At 43.6% G+C, this 20,502-nt stretch overlaps 1 protein-coding gene and 1 pseudogene across 10 annotated transcripts in view; one reads left to right on the forward strand and one right to left on the reverse strand.

The window, feature by feature from the left end:
- The window catches only part of TRAK1 (trafficking kinesin protein 1), a 157,268-nt gene that overhangs the window by 78,955 nt on the left and 57,811 nt on the right, over positions 1-20,502 (forward strand). For 6 of the 10 annotated variants that reach the window (XM_067005597.1, XM_067005602.1, XM_067005596.1 and 3 more), the window contains one exon: positions 777-971. Coding sequence is in view for 4 of the 10 variants with exons in the window: in XM_067005600.1 (XP_066861701.1) it covers positions 15,626-15,689 (64 nt within the window). In the remaining 6 variants the exon portion in view is untranslated. Of the gene's footprint in view, positions 1-776; positions 972-15,329; positions 15,690-20,502 lie in introns of those variants that run through there. The other 4 variants (XM_067044576.1, XM_067005599.1, XM_067005603.1 and 1 more) reach the window with 2 other exon arrangements.
- LOC131763557 (hypoxanthine-guanine phosphoribosyltransferase pseudogene) lies at positions 10,722-11,367 on the reverse strand (annotated as a pseudogene).

Below are 20,502 nucleotides of genomic sequence, written 5' to 3' on the forward strand. Positions count from 1 at the left end.
GCTGAGCCTGCGCGTCCGGAGCCTGTGCTCCGCAACGGGAGAGGCCACAACAGTGAGAGGCCTGCGTACCGCAAAAAAAAAAAAGAAAAAAAAATGTCAACAGTGATTATCTCTTGTTGATGTTTCTATTCTTTGTATTTTCCAACTGTCTGTTAGAAACATGTTATTTTTCTAGCATCAGGAAAAATGTTTTTGTTTTGTTTTCTTTCATTTGTTGTTGCATTTACCATCGTGTCTCCTGTGACTGTGGGACTCAGGATATAGTTGGATGATGATGAATGGATGGATGGGTGGATGGAGGGAAATGCAGGAGGATGAACAGGTGAATGAATGAATTAAACGAAGGTAAAATCTTACCTATGTGGAGACATGGTTTGAATGGTAAAATAGTGGCAGGAAGAAGTTTGGCATATTGGTGAAATTATAACTGGTTTGGCTTAATTGTAGAGTTATTGAGAGAATGGTCAGAGGAAGGGTTGGAAAGAAAGACTTAGCCCACATGGTGAAAGCACAAGAATTTTGGCTTTACTTCACAGAACGTGGGCAGCTAAACAAGCAGGCACTATTTCAGGTAGGTCTGGCAGTAAGCATGCATAACTCCTAGTTTCAAGGGTAGAATTTAAATTGGAAGAGGATCTCTGATGTGGCCTCATCTGGCCTCTCTGTGCTGTGGGTAAGTAGCCAAGACACTGGCTGTAGGCCCCAGGGTTAGGTCACTAGCAGCAGCGGGGCCACCACCAGGTCGGGCTTTCATCTCTCCCTCTTCTCCCCTCCAGACGTGTGCAACAGCACTGACCTTCCGGAAGTCGAGATCATCAGCCTGCTGGAGGAGCAGCTGCCCCATTACAAGCTAAGAGCTGACACCATCTACGGTTATGACCACGACGACTGGCTCCATACCCCCCTCATTTCTCCAGATACCAACATTGACCTCACGACTGAACAGATTGAGGAGACGCTGAAGTACTTCCGTGAGTGATTCCCCTTTCTTGTGATGCCCTGTCCTCCTTAGCCATGGCCGCACGTGAGCTCTTGTACTGGCTGCTGCATCTTGCAGCCTGCCATCTGTGGAAAGTACTTGAAGAAATGCGGCTGTGGGATTTAGCCCCATAAAAGGCCTTGACTTTGAGTCTTCTGGATAGAAATGTCAGAGTAGTGGGGACAAGTATGAGTTTTCATTTGAACCAGCTTTCTCTTAACCATATTGAAGACTAGAAAATGCTCCCACGTTTGCAGGGCAGAAATGGAGTCACAGATATGGGGAACGTATGGACACCAAGGGTGGAAAGTGGGGCGGGGTGTGTGTGGCAGTGGTGGGATGAATTGGGAGATTGGGATTGACATGTATACACTAATATGTATGATAGATAACTAATAAGAACCTGCTGTATAAAAAAAAAAAAATTCCCAAAACTAACTAAATAAAAGCTTACTAACAACAACAAAAAAAACAGATGAAAAAAGAAAAAAAAAAAAAAAGAAAATTCTCCCAGGGACTTCCCTAGCCAGGGCCAAAAAAAAAAAAAAAACTCCCATTTTCTTGCATGTAAGTCCTTAGAAACTTGTGTTGGGGAGGAGCTTGTCTGCATTTAAAACCCAAGGTATTGGGAATCTCTAGGCTGCTCAGTATTTATATGACATAGCCTGACATATCAAGGCTGCTGATTTCTGTGTGAAAGCCCACTAAGGGGGTTATTTGGGAGAGGCAAGATGTTGCTGCAGCAGCAAACTGGTCCTGCCATGGGCTGCAGAGCTGACACCTGGTAGGGTGAGCAGTACACTAGGTGGGGCTTCTTTCAGTGTGTTTGTGATGACAAGGATGTGAAACTTGATTTTGCAGGTTTGAAAAATATACGATAATTTAAAAAATTCACATCAGTGATATTGCATTTTTTTTTAGATTGAGGTATAGTTGATTTACAACATACCAATGATATTTCTGATGTTCACTCAAGATGTAATTTTTCTCTTTAGAAATTCATGGCAGCCCTGTGAGATTGGTAAGACCAGTTCTCTTTTGTTTTGACCCTTCTGACTTAAAATTCAAGTTAATTTGAACCTAGTCTAAATTAGTGATGTCACTTTGTAAGTGACATCATTTACATATCCATGTATCATTGTGTCACCTTTTAAAAAAAAGAGTACAATAATCCTGCTTCTACTTAGAGATAACTTGGTTCAAAACCGACTTATTCAAATAAATAAATAAATAAATAAATAAATAAATTTAAAAAAATGGGGGAAAGAAAAGAAAAAAAACCCCAGCTTATTGTACGTCTGTAAAGTTTTCTGTAATTATTTTTGCTAATACAAACCAATCTCAATATTCTTGAATTTGTGAAATCATTAATAATAAACAAGTCAAACTTGTAAGTTTCTTCTTTAGCATTTATCTGTGCTATTTTCACATTTTCTCTATTAGATATTAGTAAGGAAGGAATTTTGTTTAAATTGGCCTGTGTTTTTGTACTTCATGCAAACCCTACAGTCTCTTTGTGAGCACTGCAGACGATCAGTTTTGATAAGGGTAAAAATAGAATAATCTACACCAGGGCAGATATGAAGCACATTAGACTTGAACTAATGGTCAAGTAGACGCTTCAGAACTTGCAGTGTATCTTGTAGCCTAAAGAAGGCTCATTACAAGTCACTTTTGTTTACTCACGGTATCTGTATGCCCAGGGAGATGTGGTATTGTGTGGAAAACCACATCCTGGGTGACCTCCCTGGCAGGTTTCGTATTTGGTTTCTTCAGACTGCTTCACGGTAGAATTCACAGCAGAGTTATTTTTCCAGAAATCCCTGTGTGTTACTTACTCTTCCTTAACAGACCCTCCTATGATTCTGCAGGACTCCACTTGGCCATTTCTGCTGAGGGAGGCTCCCGGGTCCCTCACACACACACACACTGATAAATCACTTACATTCACAGTATGATTGGAACACCACCCAAGGATAATACTTCACTGTTGTCAGAGACCTTTCATATGAATTGGCTCATCTCATCCCTATAAAATGTCTACAGTTTGGGCCAGGCTGATTTTATTATCAAGGAAATTGAGGTGTGGTGGGCTCATAGTATTTATTCCATAGCACTGATCTATAGCTTCTAAAATCCTTTTAACAGTATACTTGAACAGACATTGTGGCTTGTTATTATTTGTTTGTTTGTTTTGCTTCTAGTGATATATTTAAAGGAGAGAGAAAAAAAATCCTGGTGGATTTGGCAGTGCATAACACAAATTATAATAAAATTAGAAAGCCAAAGTAAACATGGAGCAGAGATTCCGAAAGTTCTTAGAGCACAGTTGCCTTCAAGTCTAGCCTTAATTCTGTATTTTCTTCTGTGGTACCTGCGCTTAGAGCAAAGTGGGTGTTTGCTAAATATCAATTAAATGAATGATCAAGCATTAACTCTTAACTTAAATACAGCGCCCTCTAGAGCAGGGCTTTCAAACTGAGGTCCTGGGACCCCCAAAGGGTCTGTAGAGAGAAATTGGAGTTCTGTTAACTTGTAAAGGAAAAAAAATTACATCCTTAATTTCATAAACTTTTAACTGAAATGCAGCATTTCATTATGAACATAGAAAAAACAAAGCACAGTGGTATTACCAGGGCCTGTGACTTTGTCACCAGTAGAAATCACAGATATTTTCATGCCATGCTACAGAAGAAGCAGATACAGAAGAAATAAGATCTTTACTCATCACTGCTTTGAAATTACATTTATTATTAGATGTGCTGATCTTGTTATTTAATGTGCATTGATAAAGAGGCACTTATATCGCAGACTTCTTTTTGAAGTTTTAACAACTGCATTGAGATACAATTGGTTTCCTATGTAGTCCTTTGTATTTTATTTTACGTCTCTAAATCTTTCTTCTGAGGAGGGGTCTGTGAGCCTTGCCAGACTGGCCCAGGGGTCGGTGGAAGCAGAGGTTAGGAGCCCTGCTCTGTACCTGGTGTCCTTTTTGGATTTCATCTGTTTGTTTACACGTGTAACCCAGGACATGCCATGGTTCACACCACTGTAACTCAGCAGTGTATTAAATCAGTTGTGAGGTGTGTGGGAAGACAACGTAAACCTTCCTTTCATTTTAGATTTATTTTCTGCATCAATCAGGGCAGTGGTTCCCTTTGGGAATCAGGGTAAATGGTTCCCAAGGGGGTTCTGATACGCTCCCCCAGGTGAGAACCATTGGACAAGAGGGTCACCTACACTGTTGCTACACAGATCAGAGTGGACACCTTGGGTGGGATGAAACTCATCTTCCTTTCCTACATGTCATCCCCCAGAGGAGAGAAACGATGCTTTGCCTTTTAAATCCGGCCCTCACCTGGCTTGTTAAGAAGAGGCAAGAAAGCTTTGGGTTTCCACCTTTACCAGGTGGTAGAATGACCTTTTCAGACAAATGTCAACAGTCAAGTGGATTTTCACTCCTGTTGAGTCTGAGAAACACAGAAAATGAAAATGACCCACACAGCAAATTACCCATAAATATGGAGCATTTAGGATTCGATGGTGTAACAGGAAGAAAGGATAGTCTTACTGTGTGCCAGGCACTGTTTTATTTTATTTATTTAGTTTTGGCTGTGTTGGGTCTTTGTTGCTGCACGCGGGCTTTCTCTAGTTGCAGCGCACGGGCTTCTCGTTGTGGTGTCTTCTCTTGTTGCGGAGCACGGGCTGTCGGCACGTGGGCTTCAGTAGTTGTGGTGTGTGGGCTTAGTAGTTGTGGGTTGCAGGCTCTAGAGCTCAGGCTCAGTAGTTGTGTCGCACGGGCTTAGTTGCTCCACGGCATGTGGGATCTTCCCGGACCAGGGCTCGAACCCCTGTCCCCTGCATTGGCAGGAGGATTCATAACCACTGCGCCACCAAGGAAGCCCCCAGGCACTGTTTTTAATGCTTTACAAGTATCTCATTTAATTCTCACAGTCACCTCTGAATAAAATAGTCTTGCTATCCCTATTCTACAGATGAGGATACTGAGGGTCGGGGAAGTTAAGGAGCTTGCCCCAAATCACACAGCTAGTAAGGTGGGGTGCTGAGTTTCAAACCTGGGTTGTCTGGTCTCACTTTATGTCTTAATTAGCCATTCTCTCAGAGAGGCTAAATAAGAAAATTCTAGTTTAGGAATAAAACACATTTAGTAAACGTGAAAAAAGCAAACCCTCAGCTTTAGAATATGTCAGTAACTTATTTATTTATAAAAAATGTGTCCGACATATTCAAAATTCATTTTCTTTCACTCAAGGTCACTGTTCCAAGTGAAACTTAGCCTGATGTAGCTTAATTTCAAGATGAGGTTTCCTTCTTCCCTGTGACTTTTGCCCCTGCGTCCTGTGGTCTATAGGTTATGCTTCCCTGAACTCAAGTGGAGATGACTCTGTGTGCTGTAGATTTTTCTAGTCTCATAACATTCAGTGGACACAAGCCATGAGGGTTGCTGTGTTGGTATGCAGGTAGTTACGGCTCCTTCTGATTCCTTTTCTAAGGGCAGTGCTTTTTGTTAACTTTTTGGTTAAGGAGCATTGGACGAGAGAAGAAATCTCTCTCTGTCTCAAGTGCAAATGATCTGCTGACAACTTCACCTCTGAGTTTATCTGGAACAGTCCTTTTCCTAAGAAGAGAAGCAAATAAGAGTTTCAAGATATCATCTCACTGTTTGCTTTTGCTGTAAAGTATTATTAATGAATCAGTCAACAAGTATTTATTGAGTGCCTGGTATGTACCTGTAATCTTTCATGAGCTTGACTTGTTTGAGTTCCAGCTGAGGTTTTCTGGCTAAGGAAGCAAAGACATCTGATTATCGATTTTCTTTCATTACCTAACCAGGGACTTTGCACCAGGTTGGGCTAACACAAGATGCCCTTGAGGCCCTCTGTTGGCATCCTGTACTGAGTTGTCTACCTTGCTTGTGTGGGAGGAGTGAATGGGGTCTGAGAACCTGCATGTTAAACCAGCTCCCCGTCCCATTTTAATTTTGTAAAATTTAATTTAAACAACGGGAAAAAAATCAAAGACCTTTGATCTAGTCCAACCATTATTGTACAGCCCATGTCCACTTCATGTTCAAATAGGCCAGAGTCCTCAGCCCAGTGCCTTGTATTAAATAGGTGCTTAATAAGTGCTTCTTAAATAAGAGAAAATGGAAAAGCATCTTCTTCAAATTAAAAAATAAGTTTTTCTCCTTTCTTATCTTTTTTTTGTAAAAACAAACCAAGTTTTAAAAACAACATATAGAATATAAAGATCATTTTATTTGTTGCCCCCTTCCAAAGATTGCCTTCATCTAACTAAAATTGGAAGTGAAACAAAAATAAAGGCACCACAATATGCACTGAGCCTGTGCAAATTAAAGGGATAAATAACACACAATGCTGAGCTTCTAAAGGGAGGAGTCAAAAGTTATATGAGATGGTGACCTAAGAGAAAACACGTGTGTGTGTGTGTTTGTGGGATGGGTGCCATGTAGAGCACTGACAAACGTTGTGGTAGGTGGGGTCGAAAGAAGGAAGGAAAGATAAATGATGGGAGTCAGGGGGGGTTGTACAGGGGATGGAGAAGGGATCTAATAGCCAGAGAAAACTTTTCGTTATCATTTGCTAACAAAAATAATGCTAAAATGTCTACATCATAATATATTTATAAATAGTTGCCGTGAGTTTCTCTCATGTAAATGCCCACGTACTGGTTGTGTCCTTTCTGCTGCTCTCAAGACCTCGGGCAATTTTTTTTTTTTTTTTGCGGTACGCGGGCCTCTCACTGTTGCAGAGCACAGGGTCCGGACGCGCAGGCTCAGCGGCCATGGCTTATGGGCCCAGCCGCTCCGTGGCATGTGGGATCTTCCCGGACCGGGGCACGAACCCGTGTCACCTGCATCGGCAGGCAGACTCTCAACCACCGCACCACCAGGAAAGCCCTACCTCGGGCAATTTTGTTTCCAGGTGAGGGCCTGAGTGAGCCCTGGAATTGTGCCTTCTCCCCTCTCTTGCTCTCTCCTCATGTGAGCGGGCTCTTCCTTGGGCCCATTTTCATTGCTTTTAGCTACACAGAGGTCTGCAGGGTCAAAGGTGGAAGCAGAGAAGCTCTGGCTGCACCATCACTCCCCACATGTCAGCCACATGCGGTCAAGGCGCCGCCTCCCCGCCATTCCCCTCCAGGCGTGGTCCTGGGCACCAGGCATCTGGGAGGATTGAAGGAGCTTATCTCTAAAGGTTCAAAGCAGCCACATCCGTGCAGGGTGCTGACCGGGACCAGGAGCCCTGGGCACAGTGTCTGGTGAGCAGGGCAGTTAGCTACTTATCCCAGTGAGCAGATTACCCTGTGACCCTTAGGCCTGCTTTGTCACCTGCCACCTGCCAGCTTTCACTCTTTCTCATCATTCCAGATTCCAATGCTGATTTATCTTTGTTTTTTCTTTTAAGAACAAAAATGCTTGGCAAGCAATTCTGTACAGATTGACCGTTTTCCTTTTCATGTGAATCCAGCATGTCTAAGACAAAGTTGGAACGGACTCAGGTGGGAAATTGACATGACAGCTCAGCTTGTAGCCCGTCCGCCCCTCCTGGGTGATGGGCTCAGGCAGTAGTGGTTCTGAGGTACGGTTTGTGTTCTGAGCTTCTGGTTTGTGTTTTGAACCCTGTGACGTCTGCTACATGACCTGCTGGTCCCAGGAGTGAGATGCCCTGTGCAGCCCTCCCAGGCTGCAGGAAGCAAACTTGGAACCATGCAACATATCCGAACTCTGTTTCTTCTCTGTATCCTTCTCAGATGTATGAGTGATTTTAATGAGGACTGCATCCAGGCTGGGGTGCACTTGAGTCTGTAGGTCTCTGTTGGGTGCCGTCTCCTGCCTTTGTTCTGTCCCCACCTTCTCCCTGGAGGTGGAATGGGTGCCTGTTTTTCCTGCGCTTGAAATGAGGTGGAGATGGTTTGGGAGGGGGTAGTTGACAGCAAGCTGTTCGTTAGCAGCCTGCCTTCTGCTACAGAAGCTCAGCGGCTGGTTGTGGCAGTGTTTTAAAAAATTAAGATCAGAAACTCATCTTAATTTGCAGTTATCTGCAAACTCATAATTGCATCAGTAGTAATTTAATCCAAAATTGTTAGCATTTAGTCATCTTTAAAATGTATTGAATAACTTTAAAGTTCTTATATGTATATATATATGTATATGAGTCTATTAAATTGTGTATGTGTACATGAATTCACACAACTAATAGTTAGAAACTTAGAAATTTTATTAAATTCTTTTACACATTTAACTTTGATTACAAGTTTATTTAATTAGAGTCTTCTTAACTTTGCAGACCAAATCTATTAGAGTCTCTTAAATGCTTACAAAAGACAATATATAACTAACTTTGCAGCCCAGGATCTGATCCTCCTCCTACCTGGGGGTAGTTGTGGCCACAGCATCAGGTTTTTCTATTCTTTTACCTACCTCCTCATTCCATATGCGGTTGGCTTATTCATAGCCACCCAACTTAGAGAAATGTTCATAGTGCTTTATAAAAGATATTAGTGCCAGAAACAGAACAGTCATACACACCCGCCCTCCTCTACTTCTTAAGATGGATTAAAAATGTCTATTATTTTCCCCTTTCCCTAAGGCAATATATCAGTTGCCTTGTTCGCTTGGTTGCCCTTTTTATTTTCATATTCATTGTTATTCATGGCCTTTACAGACTCAGCCCGTTTCCTTTAACTGTTATTAGCTATCTTTTCTTTTTGATGTTCGAATTATCACAAGCTGGCTGGTGATGTCCTTTTAAGCAGGCTCCTATGCCTTATCACTTCTACCCCAGACCTTTTGGAATGGTCTTTTGCTTTTGTGCAACATGCTACTGCAGGCCTGTCTTGAATTTTCCTGCCCAAAGGTGTGGAATCAGCAGCTTTCCAAGGAGCCCTGTTAAGATTTAACCCAAATCTGGGCACCAGAATGTTGATGTGCTGGGGATGGGTGGAATAGTGTCCTAGTTGGGCCGCTTTCTTGACAGAGCTGGCAATACAGGCCTACCTCGTTTTATTGTGCTTTGCAGATAACTGCATTTTTTACAAACTGAAGGTTTTTTAACGAACAAATCTGTCAGCACCATTTTTCCAACAGCGTTTGCTCACTTTGTGTGTCTGTGTCACATTTTGATAAATCTCTCAATATTTCAAAAGTTTAAATTATTATTATATTTGTTGTGGTGATGTGATGAGTGATCTTTGATGTTACAGTTGCCAAAAGATTATCACTTGCTGAAGGCTCAGATGATGGTTAGCATTTTTTTTAGCAATAAGTTATTTTTAAATTAAGGTATGTACATATTTTTAAGACATAATGCTATTGCACACTTAATAGACTACAGTATAGTATAAACATAACTTTTTTTTTTTTGCGGTACACGGGCCTCTCACTGTTGTGCCCTCTCGCGTTGCGGAGCACAGGCTCCGGACGCGCAGGCTCAGTGGCCATGGCTCATGGGCCCAGCTGCTTTGCGGCATGTGGGATCTTCCCGGACCGGGGTGCGAACCCACATCCCCTGCATCAGCAGGCAGACTCTCAACCACTGCACCACCAGGGAAGCCCTAAACATAACTTTTATATGCACCTTGAAACCAAAAATTTCATGTGACTTGGTTTATTGTGATATTTGGTTTATGAAAGCGGTGGTCTGGAACCAAAAACACAGCATCTCTGAGGTATGCCTATAGAATTTTTTTTTAACATCACAAAAGACACATTGGTAATTTTTTTTTTTTTTTGCGGTACGAGGGCCTCTCTCACTGTTGTGGCCTCTCCTGTTGCGGAGCACAGGCTCCGGACACGCAGGCTCAGCAGCGATGGCTCACGGGCCTAGCTGCTCCACGGCATGTGGGATCTTCCCGGACTGGGGCTCGAACCCGTATCCCCTGCATCGGCAGGCGGACTCTCAACCACTGCGCCACCAGGGAAGCCCCCACATTGGTAATTTTAACTTAATTCTTACTCTCCTGATCATTTTTAATATCGTTCTTAAAAAATATCTTTTCAATTTGTTTTCTCTGTGCAATGCCAACTTGAGTTATCTCCTTTAATTCTACCCCTTCTTTGTTTTTTCTTTCAAATTTTATTTGTAAATACTCCTTGAACGTTTTCTTAATTATTTTTTTTTTCTTTTAAAGAGACAGCCTTTATTTTAAGGATTTTTACACTGAAGACTTCAAAAAGTGTAGGTTTTTAGAACTTATCGACCTGTATTTAAAAGGAACTGTTGACAAAGATTTGCCAGAAATAATCTGAACAAACGGGAAAATACAGTTAATAACTACTGAAACCTACTAAAATAATTCCAGGACATATGGTTTATCTGACATAACGATACCTCTAAATGCTGTCACTGATATGAAACGGACTGCTTCTTTTCTAAACACACAGTGGTATAATTAACAATATTCAATCACTTCTGTTCTTTCCTGAATATATAAAAATTAAAATACCAATTAGAAAACTAATATATTCTTCTCTTTAAATGTTTCTTACAGATACAGTTTCAATATTTTCATTCAATAGTGGTGTGGTTTAAGTGATTTTTCATTCACAAGTCAAACAACAATCCACCCAAGGGGAACTGATAGTCTGTAGGCTCATAGTGCAAATAAAGAGTTCGGGGATGCACAGCACCTGACCTTTCTAAAATACAAAACGGATAAAATTCTTAGAGGATACATTCAGTAAGCTCTACTAAGCAGCTGGCCACAGAACTAGAACATTTTATAATTTTCCTGGTGATTTCAGTGGAACTCCAGATGTTTCCAAACTCAACTTGAACTCTCATCTTAGGCTTTGTATTTTGCTTTTCCAGTTTCGCTAATGACACAAACATGATTCAAATCCCTGAAGGATTCATTATAGTCAATGGCATATCCTACAACAAACTTGTCTGGAATTTCAAATCCAACAAAGTCTGGTCTATATCCATCACTTCGAGGGGTCCTTTTCACCAGCCAACTTGCAACCTTGACCATCTTTGTATTATGCTGCTTGACCATCTTTGTATTATGCTGCTTGACCAAGGAAAGCAAGGTTTGCATTGTTTTGCCAGTGTCAATTATATCGTCAACAATCAAGACATTCTTCCCAGTTAAAGTTGAGAGATCATCTCCACCAATTACTTTTATGTCACCTGTTGACTGGTCATTACAGTAGCTCTTCGGTCTGATGAAATCTACAGTCATAGGTGTAGATCTACCACTACTTCTGTTCATTTGATGTAATCCAGCAGGTCAGCAAAGAATTTATAGCCCCCCTTGAGCAACAGAGGGCCACGATGTGATGGCCTCCCATCTCCTTCATCACATCTCGAGCCAGCTGTTCCGTCCTGTCCATAATTAGTCCGTGAGGAATAAACACCTTTTCCAAATCCTCAGCATACTGATTAGGTTTGCAGAATAAATCCAGGTCATAACCTGGTGCATCATCACTAATGATGACACTGGGACTGCGGGTCGCCGTAAGGGAGCCGGCTGGCGCATGGGCCGAGGGCCGTCTGGGGAGGAGAAGCTGGCGGCGGGCCAAGTAGGAGGCGTTGGGAAAGCAGAGTGGCCCCCGCCCCAGTGCTCCAGCCGCTGCTGCTGTTTTCTCAGGCCTGTTTTCTCAGTTACTGAAAGAAAAGGCTTTGGAGTGGGTTGGTGCCCGGTTTGGATTCAGTTGCTCTTGGTTTTTGCTGAGTGATCCTGGTCAAGTGACTTCAACTTTCTGAGCCCCCTTTCCTTGTCTGCCCAATGACGGGGTATTAGGTAGCAGGGGTCTGAGGAGTGAGTGAGCTGTAAAGGGCTGTTGTCTGATGTGCAGTCAGCACTTCTGAAGTAGCGTCGTGTGAACATGAGGGTGGGTGAGGGGGTCTTCTCTGAGGCTGCTCCTGGGACCAGCCCCGATTCCTGATCCTCCTGGGGTGGGGCAGTGATGGGAAGAGCCCAGGAACATCAGAGGAGGAGGTGCTTTTTCAGCTGCAGTTAAGCCTGGGCCAAGGAAGGGCTGTAACTCTGGATTCGTGGGAATGTTGGAGGAAAGTGTGGATTTGAAGGCAGAGAAACCTGGATTTTAACCGTGGAACCATCTCTGCAGAGTTGTGGATGGATTACTGCATCCTTCTGAGCCTATCACATGGCAGTTTGGGTATAGACGTTCAATTCGAAACTTGCTCAAGGCCCATAACATTCACCCATAAATGATGCTGTTTCCTTATTCATACACATTCTGCTTTCTTTCGCATTTTCTAAGAAAGTAAATTGGGAGACCTCCCTGGTGGCGCAGTGGTTAAGAATCCGCCTGCCAATGCAGGGGACACAGGTTCCATCCCTGGTCTGAGAAGATCCCACATGCTGCGGAACAACTAAGCCCGTGCGCCACAACTACTGAGCCTGCGCTCTAGAGCCCGCGCACCGCAACGAAGAGTAGCCCCCGCTCGCTGCAACTAGAGAAAGCCCGCGCGCAACATCGAAGACCCAACGCAGCCAAAAAATAAATAAATAAAAATATTTTTAAAAAAAGTCAATTGGGTATATGCAGTCTTCGGATTTCTTGTAAGTTGTGTTCAGTAATTTGTAAATGGCCTCACCCCACCACCAGATTGCCACTCCTGCTCATTACCGTGAACCCGATGCCTTCTAATGAATTATGCTGGGAAAAGCTAATAAATGACGTTTCTACCTCATTTCCCTAATTACAGCTTAGAAAATTGTACTCTCTTTTTAATTGCTCGTTCTGGCTTGTTTCCTTTTTTAAGGAATTAGAGTGATGAAGATGATCCCAACTAACATTTCTTGCAAACTCACTTTGTCCCAGGCACTGTGCTAAGTGCTCTGCCATGCATCAATTAATTAACGCCTCGCCCCATCTATGTGGCAGGTATTATAGTCACCCCATTGAGCAGATAAGACTCAGGTGTCTAAGAAGGTCACAGAGATGGGAAATGAGGATCCTGGACCAAACCTCAGGCCGCCCAACTCCAAAAGCTCTGCTCTTAGCTGTGAAGCTAAACTGCCGGCCATTAGTTGACCAGCCATCCTTCCATCCATTGATTTTTGCTTTTATGGTGATGTGGGATGAATAAAATATTTTTGAAATTCGTAGCACTGTGAGGTAAATGTGCCAAGCCTTTGTTTAAGGGGTTTTTAACTGCACCTAACTTTTCTATGATGCTTTGTGGAGTTTGCATTTTCTTTATTACATCTTCATTTTGAAAATTAATATTGGACTCTCCCCACCCCGAATATTGGATTGAACTTGTTGAACATGCTGATTTTGAGGAACCTGTTAACTGTTGATCGGTTTATTTATGAGGCCTATAATCATCTGTTTAGAAACACCTTACGGAACTTTAAAAAAATAAAGTCTCGGAAAACCCCTTAGGACACCAGCCTCAGCTCACCTGTCATGAGGAATGACATCTGAGAGGTCGCCTGGTGGTTTGCTGTGAGGCTCTTGAGAGGTGCCATCATTGCCAGGGAGAGACATGATAAGGACCAAAGGGAGAGATAAGATATATTCAGATAATGGGGGCAGTTAGAGCAGGAATTAAAATCATTGGCTGCTGACTTTAATTAGGTGAATGTCCTAGAAAATTTTAAATGCGTATCCAAGTTGGGGTCTGAGGAGGGCACACACACACACACACACACACACACACACACACACACACACACATATAGTTTTCCTCTAAAATTTCTACCAGACACACACACAGACAGGCAGATACACTCACACACACGCACACACACTGTAAAATCTACCCCCCACCCCGATCTGTCTATTCTATTGAAGAGCCTTGCCATCCAGTGTAACTGGGGACCAGCGGCATTGCTATTATGTGGGAGCTTGTTAGAAATGCAGAATCTTGGGCCCAGCTGCAGACCTGCTGCATCAGAATCTGCACTTTAGCAAGAGCTCCAGGTAATTCACATGCTCATTAAAGCCTGGGAAGCCCTGCCCTAGAGGGATGCCTTTCCCTCCAAGTTCATTCACTGAGGTATCATATGCCTTTGGAAGGATAAAGGGAAATTGTCCCCGTTTGGTCACTGTGGAAGGAAAGAAGCTTGCCCTCCCAGTAGTGCTTGAAGAGTCCTTGTACTATTACTCATTCGCCAATTATACAGTCTTGAGTAGAAAGTTAAGAGAAAAACTGAATCAAGGCCACACTTGTTGCTGTCGACACCAACAGATGGTTACAGTACCTGGCTAACAGGCTGGTGAGGTTCTGTAGGTAGTTTTGCTTTAGGGCAAAAGGGAAATTTTGCTCCCAAGGGTCATTTGGCAGCATCTGGAGACATTTTTGGATGTCACATCTACAGAGAGAGAGGGTGGTGCTTCTGGCACCTAAATGGGTAGAGGCCAGGGATCCTGCTAAACATTCTGCCATGCCCAAGACAGTGCCCCTCAACAAAGAATTATCTGACCCTAAGTGTCAGTAGTGCTGTGGTTGAGAAACTCTGCTTTAGGGAGTGAGTTTAACTTATAGTAAGTCTAAAATCTGTTTAATTATCCCATTACTCATTTAAAAGAAATATTTCAAACATGCTAAACGCTTAGGACTAATAAGTGTTAACTTCACTTTTTTAAAAAAAATAAATAAAATGTTACCTATGCATTTATAAGTACAGTTTCAAAGTCCTATTCCTTCACTCTTTCTCCAGAGGGAACCAGCATCCTGAGGGTGGGCTGTTTCCTTCTGGTGTGTATTTTTGTACCTTGATTACACATATACATGTCCATGAAAACAGCCTATTATATTGCACGGGCCCCTGTGTAATGGCATTCTCCTCTATTTGTATGTTGCAGGCTCTTTTTCTAGGAGTTTGAATAAAGGCATGAGCAGAGAACAGGACTATATCTAAATGAAAACGTTTCCATTTTCTAAGTATTTTACATTTCCTTTAGGTGGTCGTTAAAATTTTTCGGAAAAAATGCTTCATGTTTAAAATCAGGTTGAGGAAAGAAGTAATGGGTGCAGATTTTTAAAGGTGGCATGTTTCAAATGCAGATTCTGTAGTGACCCAGAATTAAGCACAAATAAACTTGTGCTGACATTTGTTGGAGGGTACGATGGTGGTAAGGTCCCTGGTGCTGCCCTCTTTTTCCTCCTGCACCCTCCTTTCTGCCAACGTGGCACCTGCCAGCCCCTGCTCCCAGCATCCTTGGAAGACATTGCCTCCATCTCTGCATCATTTTTTCAGAGCCGGCCTGTTTCTATGGCAACTGTGAGATTGAAAGATGAGCGGGAGGCGAGGCTGGAGTGAGACCTCAGGGTGGTGGTGTGTGTCCCTGACGTCACCTTCCGTGCTTCCGGATAGGACGATTCTGGCTACTCCCCTTCAGGGCTGCTGGCTGGTGCCGCTTTATTAGCGGGGCTGCCAGGGTCTCTGATAGCTCTGCAAATTACCTTTCTTTCTGCTCCTCCTCCTCCCCTCCACAATTTTTCTTTTCACTGCCCCTTTCCTGTTTTGGCTCCAGACTGTCATTAAGAATGCACAGCTTAATTCTGGCGTGTTTGGGGATGCTCTTCTGCCCAGTGTTTTGGAAGGGCGGGGAGGCATGGCAGCGTTTCACTTGACGTCGATGGCGCCGTGAAGTGCCTTCTTTCCTCTGCAAGAATACTGACTATGCAGAAATTTATCGAAGCGGATTATTATGAGCTAGACTGGTATTATGAAGAATGCTCGGACGGTAATTATGACTCCTGCAGAACAGAGCGGGGATGTGTAGGGCCATTGTCTCTTTCGGGGGAGGGGGTGTCCTGGAATCTTCCTGGGGAGTCGGGCAGAAGGGAGTCGGGCCACGGGACCAGCACCTCATGGCTCTGACCCTTGCGAAGGCGTGGTGGAGGATACCGCAGGTGGGCAGGGCTCGTGATTGTGGGAGGCTCCTTGGCAGTTTGGAGGTGGTGTTGGTGCGTGAGCATCACACTTCAGTGGGATTGGATTCTCTCTGGGGTGATGCGTGTGTGTGTGTGTGTGTGTGTGTGTGTGCGCGTGCGCGCGTGCAAGTGGAGATGTGGTCCTCGTTAGGGTTCAGGGACTAGTGTCTTCAGGAAGTGGTCCTCTGCCCTGGGAGAATCCACCCTTTTCTGAGCCCAGACTTGAGGGCACAGGGGAGGCTGGAGAAAAGGCAGAAGCAGCCTCCCACCTGGCAGACAAGTCAAATGAATTTTCTTCGTGGGCTCCCAGATATGGGGGTGGGAGATGTTGGGAGGGGCTGCAAGAGCCTGTATCCTCTGCTGTGTGTGTAGGGAGGGTGTGGCACATTCCAGAGGAGACCGGGTGGAGTTTATGTGTCTGGAGCGGCCTCAGGAGGCTCCAGGCATCAGGAAATGGCACTGAGGTGCATTCTCAGGCCACAGGGGAGGAGCCTCGGGCTCCTGTGGTGTTGGCATCAAATTGTATATGACACAGTTAACCTGTCGTCCTTAATTTCTTCTTTAAAGTGACGCTCAATCTGTGCCTTTACATAGACACACACAAAAAGGACACAATTAATATATATACTTAGAGGGTCCATTCCCCCAGTGATGATACGTTTCCAGCCTCACACGAGCCAGTAATAGGTAAGGTAACTAACTGCTTTTTAATTGAATCCGGAGTTTCAGTCTCTCTAACATGACTACATTTGATTAACCTGAATGATGTAACAGGCTGGGACCTGGCCTCATTAGTAAGCTAAGAACTACATAATTATCTCTTTATCTGCTGATTTCTGCCTTGACTATGGGCTGCAGGAAAAGGGCCAAGAGCCTTTCTTAGTGGGGGTGAATGGATATTTAAATGTGCTGAGAAACTTCCCTAGCTGAGCCCCACCATCCCCAAGCATTAGATGAAGACATTGCCGTGTTGAGTCCCTGTGCATCTTTAAACATCCTGAGTAATGATGACACTGGACAGCTCCCAGGGTCGTGAGGGGAAAAGATGACTCGTTTTTTTTTTCTTTTGGGTATATTATTCTTGAAGCAAGTTCCCATCCTATTACCCAACTCCAGGAGGCAATTATAGGGGTGCTTCTTTTCAGAATCCATCATTGACCTCTTGAAGTTTTCTTGGTGATTTGTGACTCGCTGAACCCTCCATAACTTTTAAAAGTATGGACCACAGGATCGCGGAGCATTGGTTACAGCAGAGGGCCTGTCGCACAGCCCGGAGATGCACTGGGTGTGGCCATGGCTCCCACGGAGCCATCCTGGAAGTGAGGGAGGAAGGTTTCTTACTGTCTTGACCCAATTGTGACACCGTCCAGCTCTATTTACACCCTTGTCTGAGGAAATGAAGCCAGTCACTCTCGGTGGTTAATCTGAAGGGTGAGAGGAGGCCTGCTCTTATCTGGGTGTCTATCAGAAGGATTTTCTTACCCAGCCATTTCTCAGTTGAGTCTTTTGGCCCCGAGGCAGCCAGATCTCTCTTCTTCCAGCAGAAAAGGAAAATGGAAGAAGAGGCAGCTCATCTGTCCAAGGGTAAATAAATGTTGATTGCAATTACTGTCGGAATTATGTTGAGCAAAATACTTGCCTTTATCCTCCATCCCAATTTGGATGAAGCAGAGAAGGCTACTGGGACGGAATTTGCTGTGGCAACTGACATTTTCGTAATCCCGTTTTAAAGATAGTTAAGTAAAGCAGGGAATTAAAGGAATGGAAGCTCAGAACTAATCTGGTTTAGGAAACCCCACAAAAGGGAGTGGAATTCAAGAATATGCTAATGTTGTCATTACTTGTTTATACATTTCTAACTAGGGTTCTTTCCTGACCTCAGCAGGTTAGTCTGGAAACAAGGCAATTTGCCTTTGTGTTTATGCATCTTTAAAATTGCAAATCAGTCTTTGAATAGCCCTTTCATCTCCTGGTCCTGAACTTCCCGGTGAGGAGGCCAGGTAGGAGTTAGACACACAGTGTTACTTTGTCTCTCTTATTATTTGCCATTCGAATCTTTAATGAGGGAAACTTCTAGGGGACTTTCCATACTAATAACAAAAGATAAGTCATATGTTTTGAAAAAGATGCAAAAATCATCATTTATGTCAGAGTTACCGACTTGCACTTAAATTGCAGGGTGAGCACCGATAAAGTAATACATATGGGTGGGAATATAGATTGCAGGACGATTAGGGACCCCTCTTTTAAAGGTGGAATTAAGAAATGGCTGCTTTTCTCTTTTCTCTTTGAGGTTTAGGAGAGTTTTATTCAGTCCACTGATTGTATCCTTCCCCCTTAATCAGTTTTAGTTGTGGAGTCTAATACTCTGTGTCCCCCACTACCACCCAAACAAGGGGTATGGGGCAGGGGCTTAGAATAGTAGGAAATTGGAGGGGTTGATTGCCTGATACCTTAAGGTAATTTTTAGAGGTTTGAAATAGCTAGCGATCAACAGAGTACAGCAGTGGTCTTTGCAGAATTTTCACACATGTACTCAGTGTTTACAGTTTAAACTCTAGCATCAAAAAGAGTGGATATATGTATATGTATAGCTGAGTCACTTTGCTGTACACCTGAAACTAACACAACACTGTAAATCAACTCTACTCCAATAAACATTAAAACAACAACAGCAACTCTAGCGTCCAACAGGGTCCTGGTTACCTACGTTGGCTGTGTCCCACCTGTAATTGCAGGAACCTCTAAAACCTGGCAAATAATGGCAATCATTCGCTTATTAGAAAAGCAGATTCCCAGACTAACTGCAGACCAGGAGAGGCCCTGAGAAATCTGAATCTTTAGTGCACGCTTTTGGTGATTCTTTACATCAGGTGTGTTTGGGAAACTATGCCAGTGTGAATGGAGACCATCCCTGGGCACAGGCGTCTGGAAGGTAACTCTTTATGTCTGTCACGAAATCCTATGTTGTTTCTTGGCTACACTGGTCGCTTAAAAAAAGTATGCTTATAAAGAATGTGAGGGGGCTTCCCCGGTGGCGCAGTGGTTGGGGGTCCACCTGCCGATGCAGGGGACACGGGTTCATGCCCCGGTCTGGGAGGATCCCACATGCCGCGGAGCGGCTGGGCCCGTGAGCCATGGCCTCTGAGCCTGCGCGTCCGGAGCCTGTGCTCCACAACGGGAGAGGCCACGACAGTGAGAGGCCCGCGTACTGAAAAAAAGAAAAAAAAAAAAAAGAATGTGAGGCTTTTTTAATTTTCAGAAAGGCTTGGGTTCAAGTATATGTCCCTAAGTTAAAGAAATGGAGTGCACTTTTGTAGTTATTCTAGAAATAGGTAGAATGCCAGAAAAGAGTGCTGGCCTGGAGTCTGCCTTTGGGGCCTGTTTTGCATTCCGCATGGCTGTGTGGTGTTGAAAAGCAAAATTCAACAGATAAATATAAAGATCAAATTGGCTTTCTTCAGCAATTCATGAATCGAGCAGCATCCCATCTAGCAAGTAGAGAGGAGCTCTGAGGAGCTGTGTAAAACGGAATGCTTTTATAGACAGACGGGAGCAGAGACAGGGAAAAAGCAGATTATCTCTCTTTCTTTGGGGGATGGATGGGGTCTATCAGGCAGATTACCTCATTACTGCTGACCGAGAAATTCCAGACCAACTGGTTAAGACTCCATTCCTGGGAGAGGCTGAAGCTGCATTTAGGTCAGGTATTAAGTCTTGGTTGGCTGCCCTGGGGCTTAACACAAGCGACCCCATTTGGGGCCTGTTGTTTCTTTTTACCAGTAGTTGGGTACATCCTGGGACCCCAGTGAGTCCCTGTCAACCCAGCTTTCTCAATGTGGTTATCCCCATTTGCCAGAACCATTGTGAAGGAGGGTAAAGCGTGTAAATAAAGTAAAAGCGCTTTGTGGTTGGCGAAGTGCCAGGCCACTGCTTAATTTTATTTTTTCAGAAATAGTACTAGTTATTAAGTTCTTTTTAAAAATCCCTTTCAAAAGGTAACTGGTATTTTGAACAAGGTATAGTATCTTGGGAATTCCCTGGTGGTCCAGTGGTTAGGACTCCACGCTTTCATGCTGAGGACGCAGGTGCAGTCCCTGGTCAGGGAACTAAGATCCCACAAGCTGTGCAGCGCAGCCAGAAAAAAAAAAAAAAAAAAAAAAAAAAAAAGGTATAGTATCTTGACCACCTGTTTCTTGCTGCAGTCTCTTTTGTAATCATCCACCCTCATGACCCCTTTTACAACATTATAGGTTTGCATGTCACAGCAGGAGGTGGTCTAGTTCACACTGATTTTATAAATGGGGACACTCAGGCAGATTGTGCAGTGGTTGTTTTTAGGACTTCTTATTCCATAATGAAAATCCACAGCATTACACACAGGTGGCCCGTGTGCTGTTCCCTGACTGCAGTGACCTCTAAAATGTCACCCAGGGTCAGGGTGGCTGGTTTGCGAGTGAAGTTTTGTCAGAGGTATTTAAAGCATTAATTGAAAAACTGTTACTAGGCTTTTGAGATGCTTTTCTAACTTTCCTGCACTTGTGTTCAGACATGTAAACAGGCCCCATTTTTCATGTGTGTTTATTGTGGGATGCACCATTGGAGGTAGAGGCTGACTTTCCC

The sequence above is a fragment of the Kogia breviceps genome, chromosome 10, assembly GCF_026419965.1.
Source record: "Kogia breviceps isolate mKogBre1 chromosome 10, mKogBre1 haplotype 1, whole genome shotgun sequence".
Taxonomy (NCBI): domain Eukaryota; kingdom Metazoa; phylum Chordata; class Mammalia; order Artiodactyla; family Physeteridae; genus Kogia; species Kogia breviceps.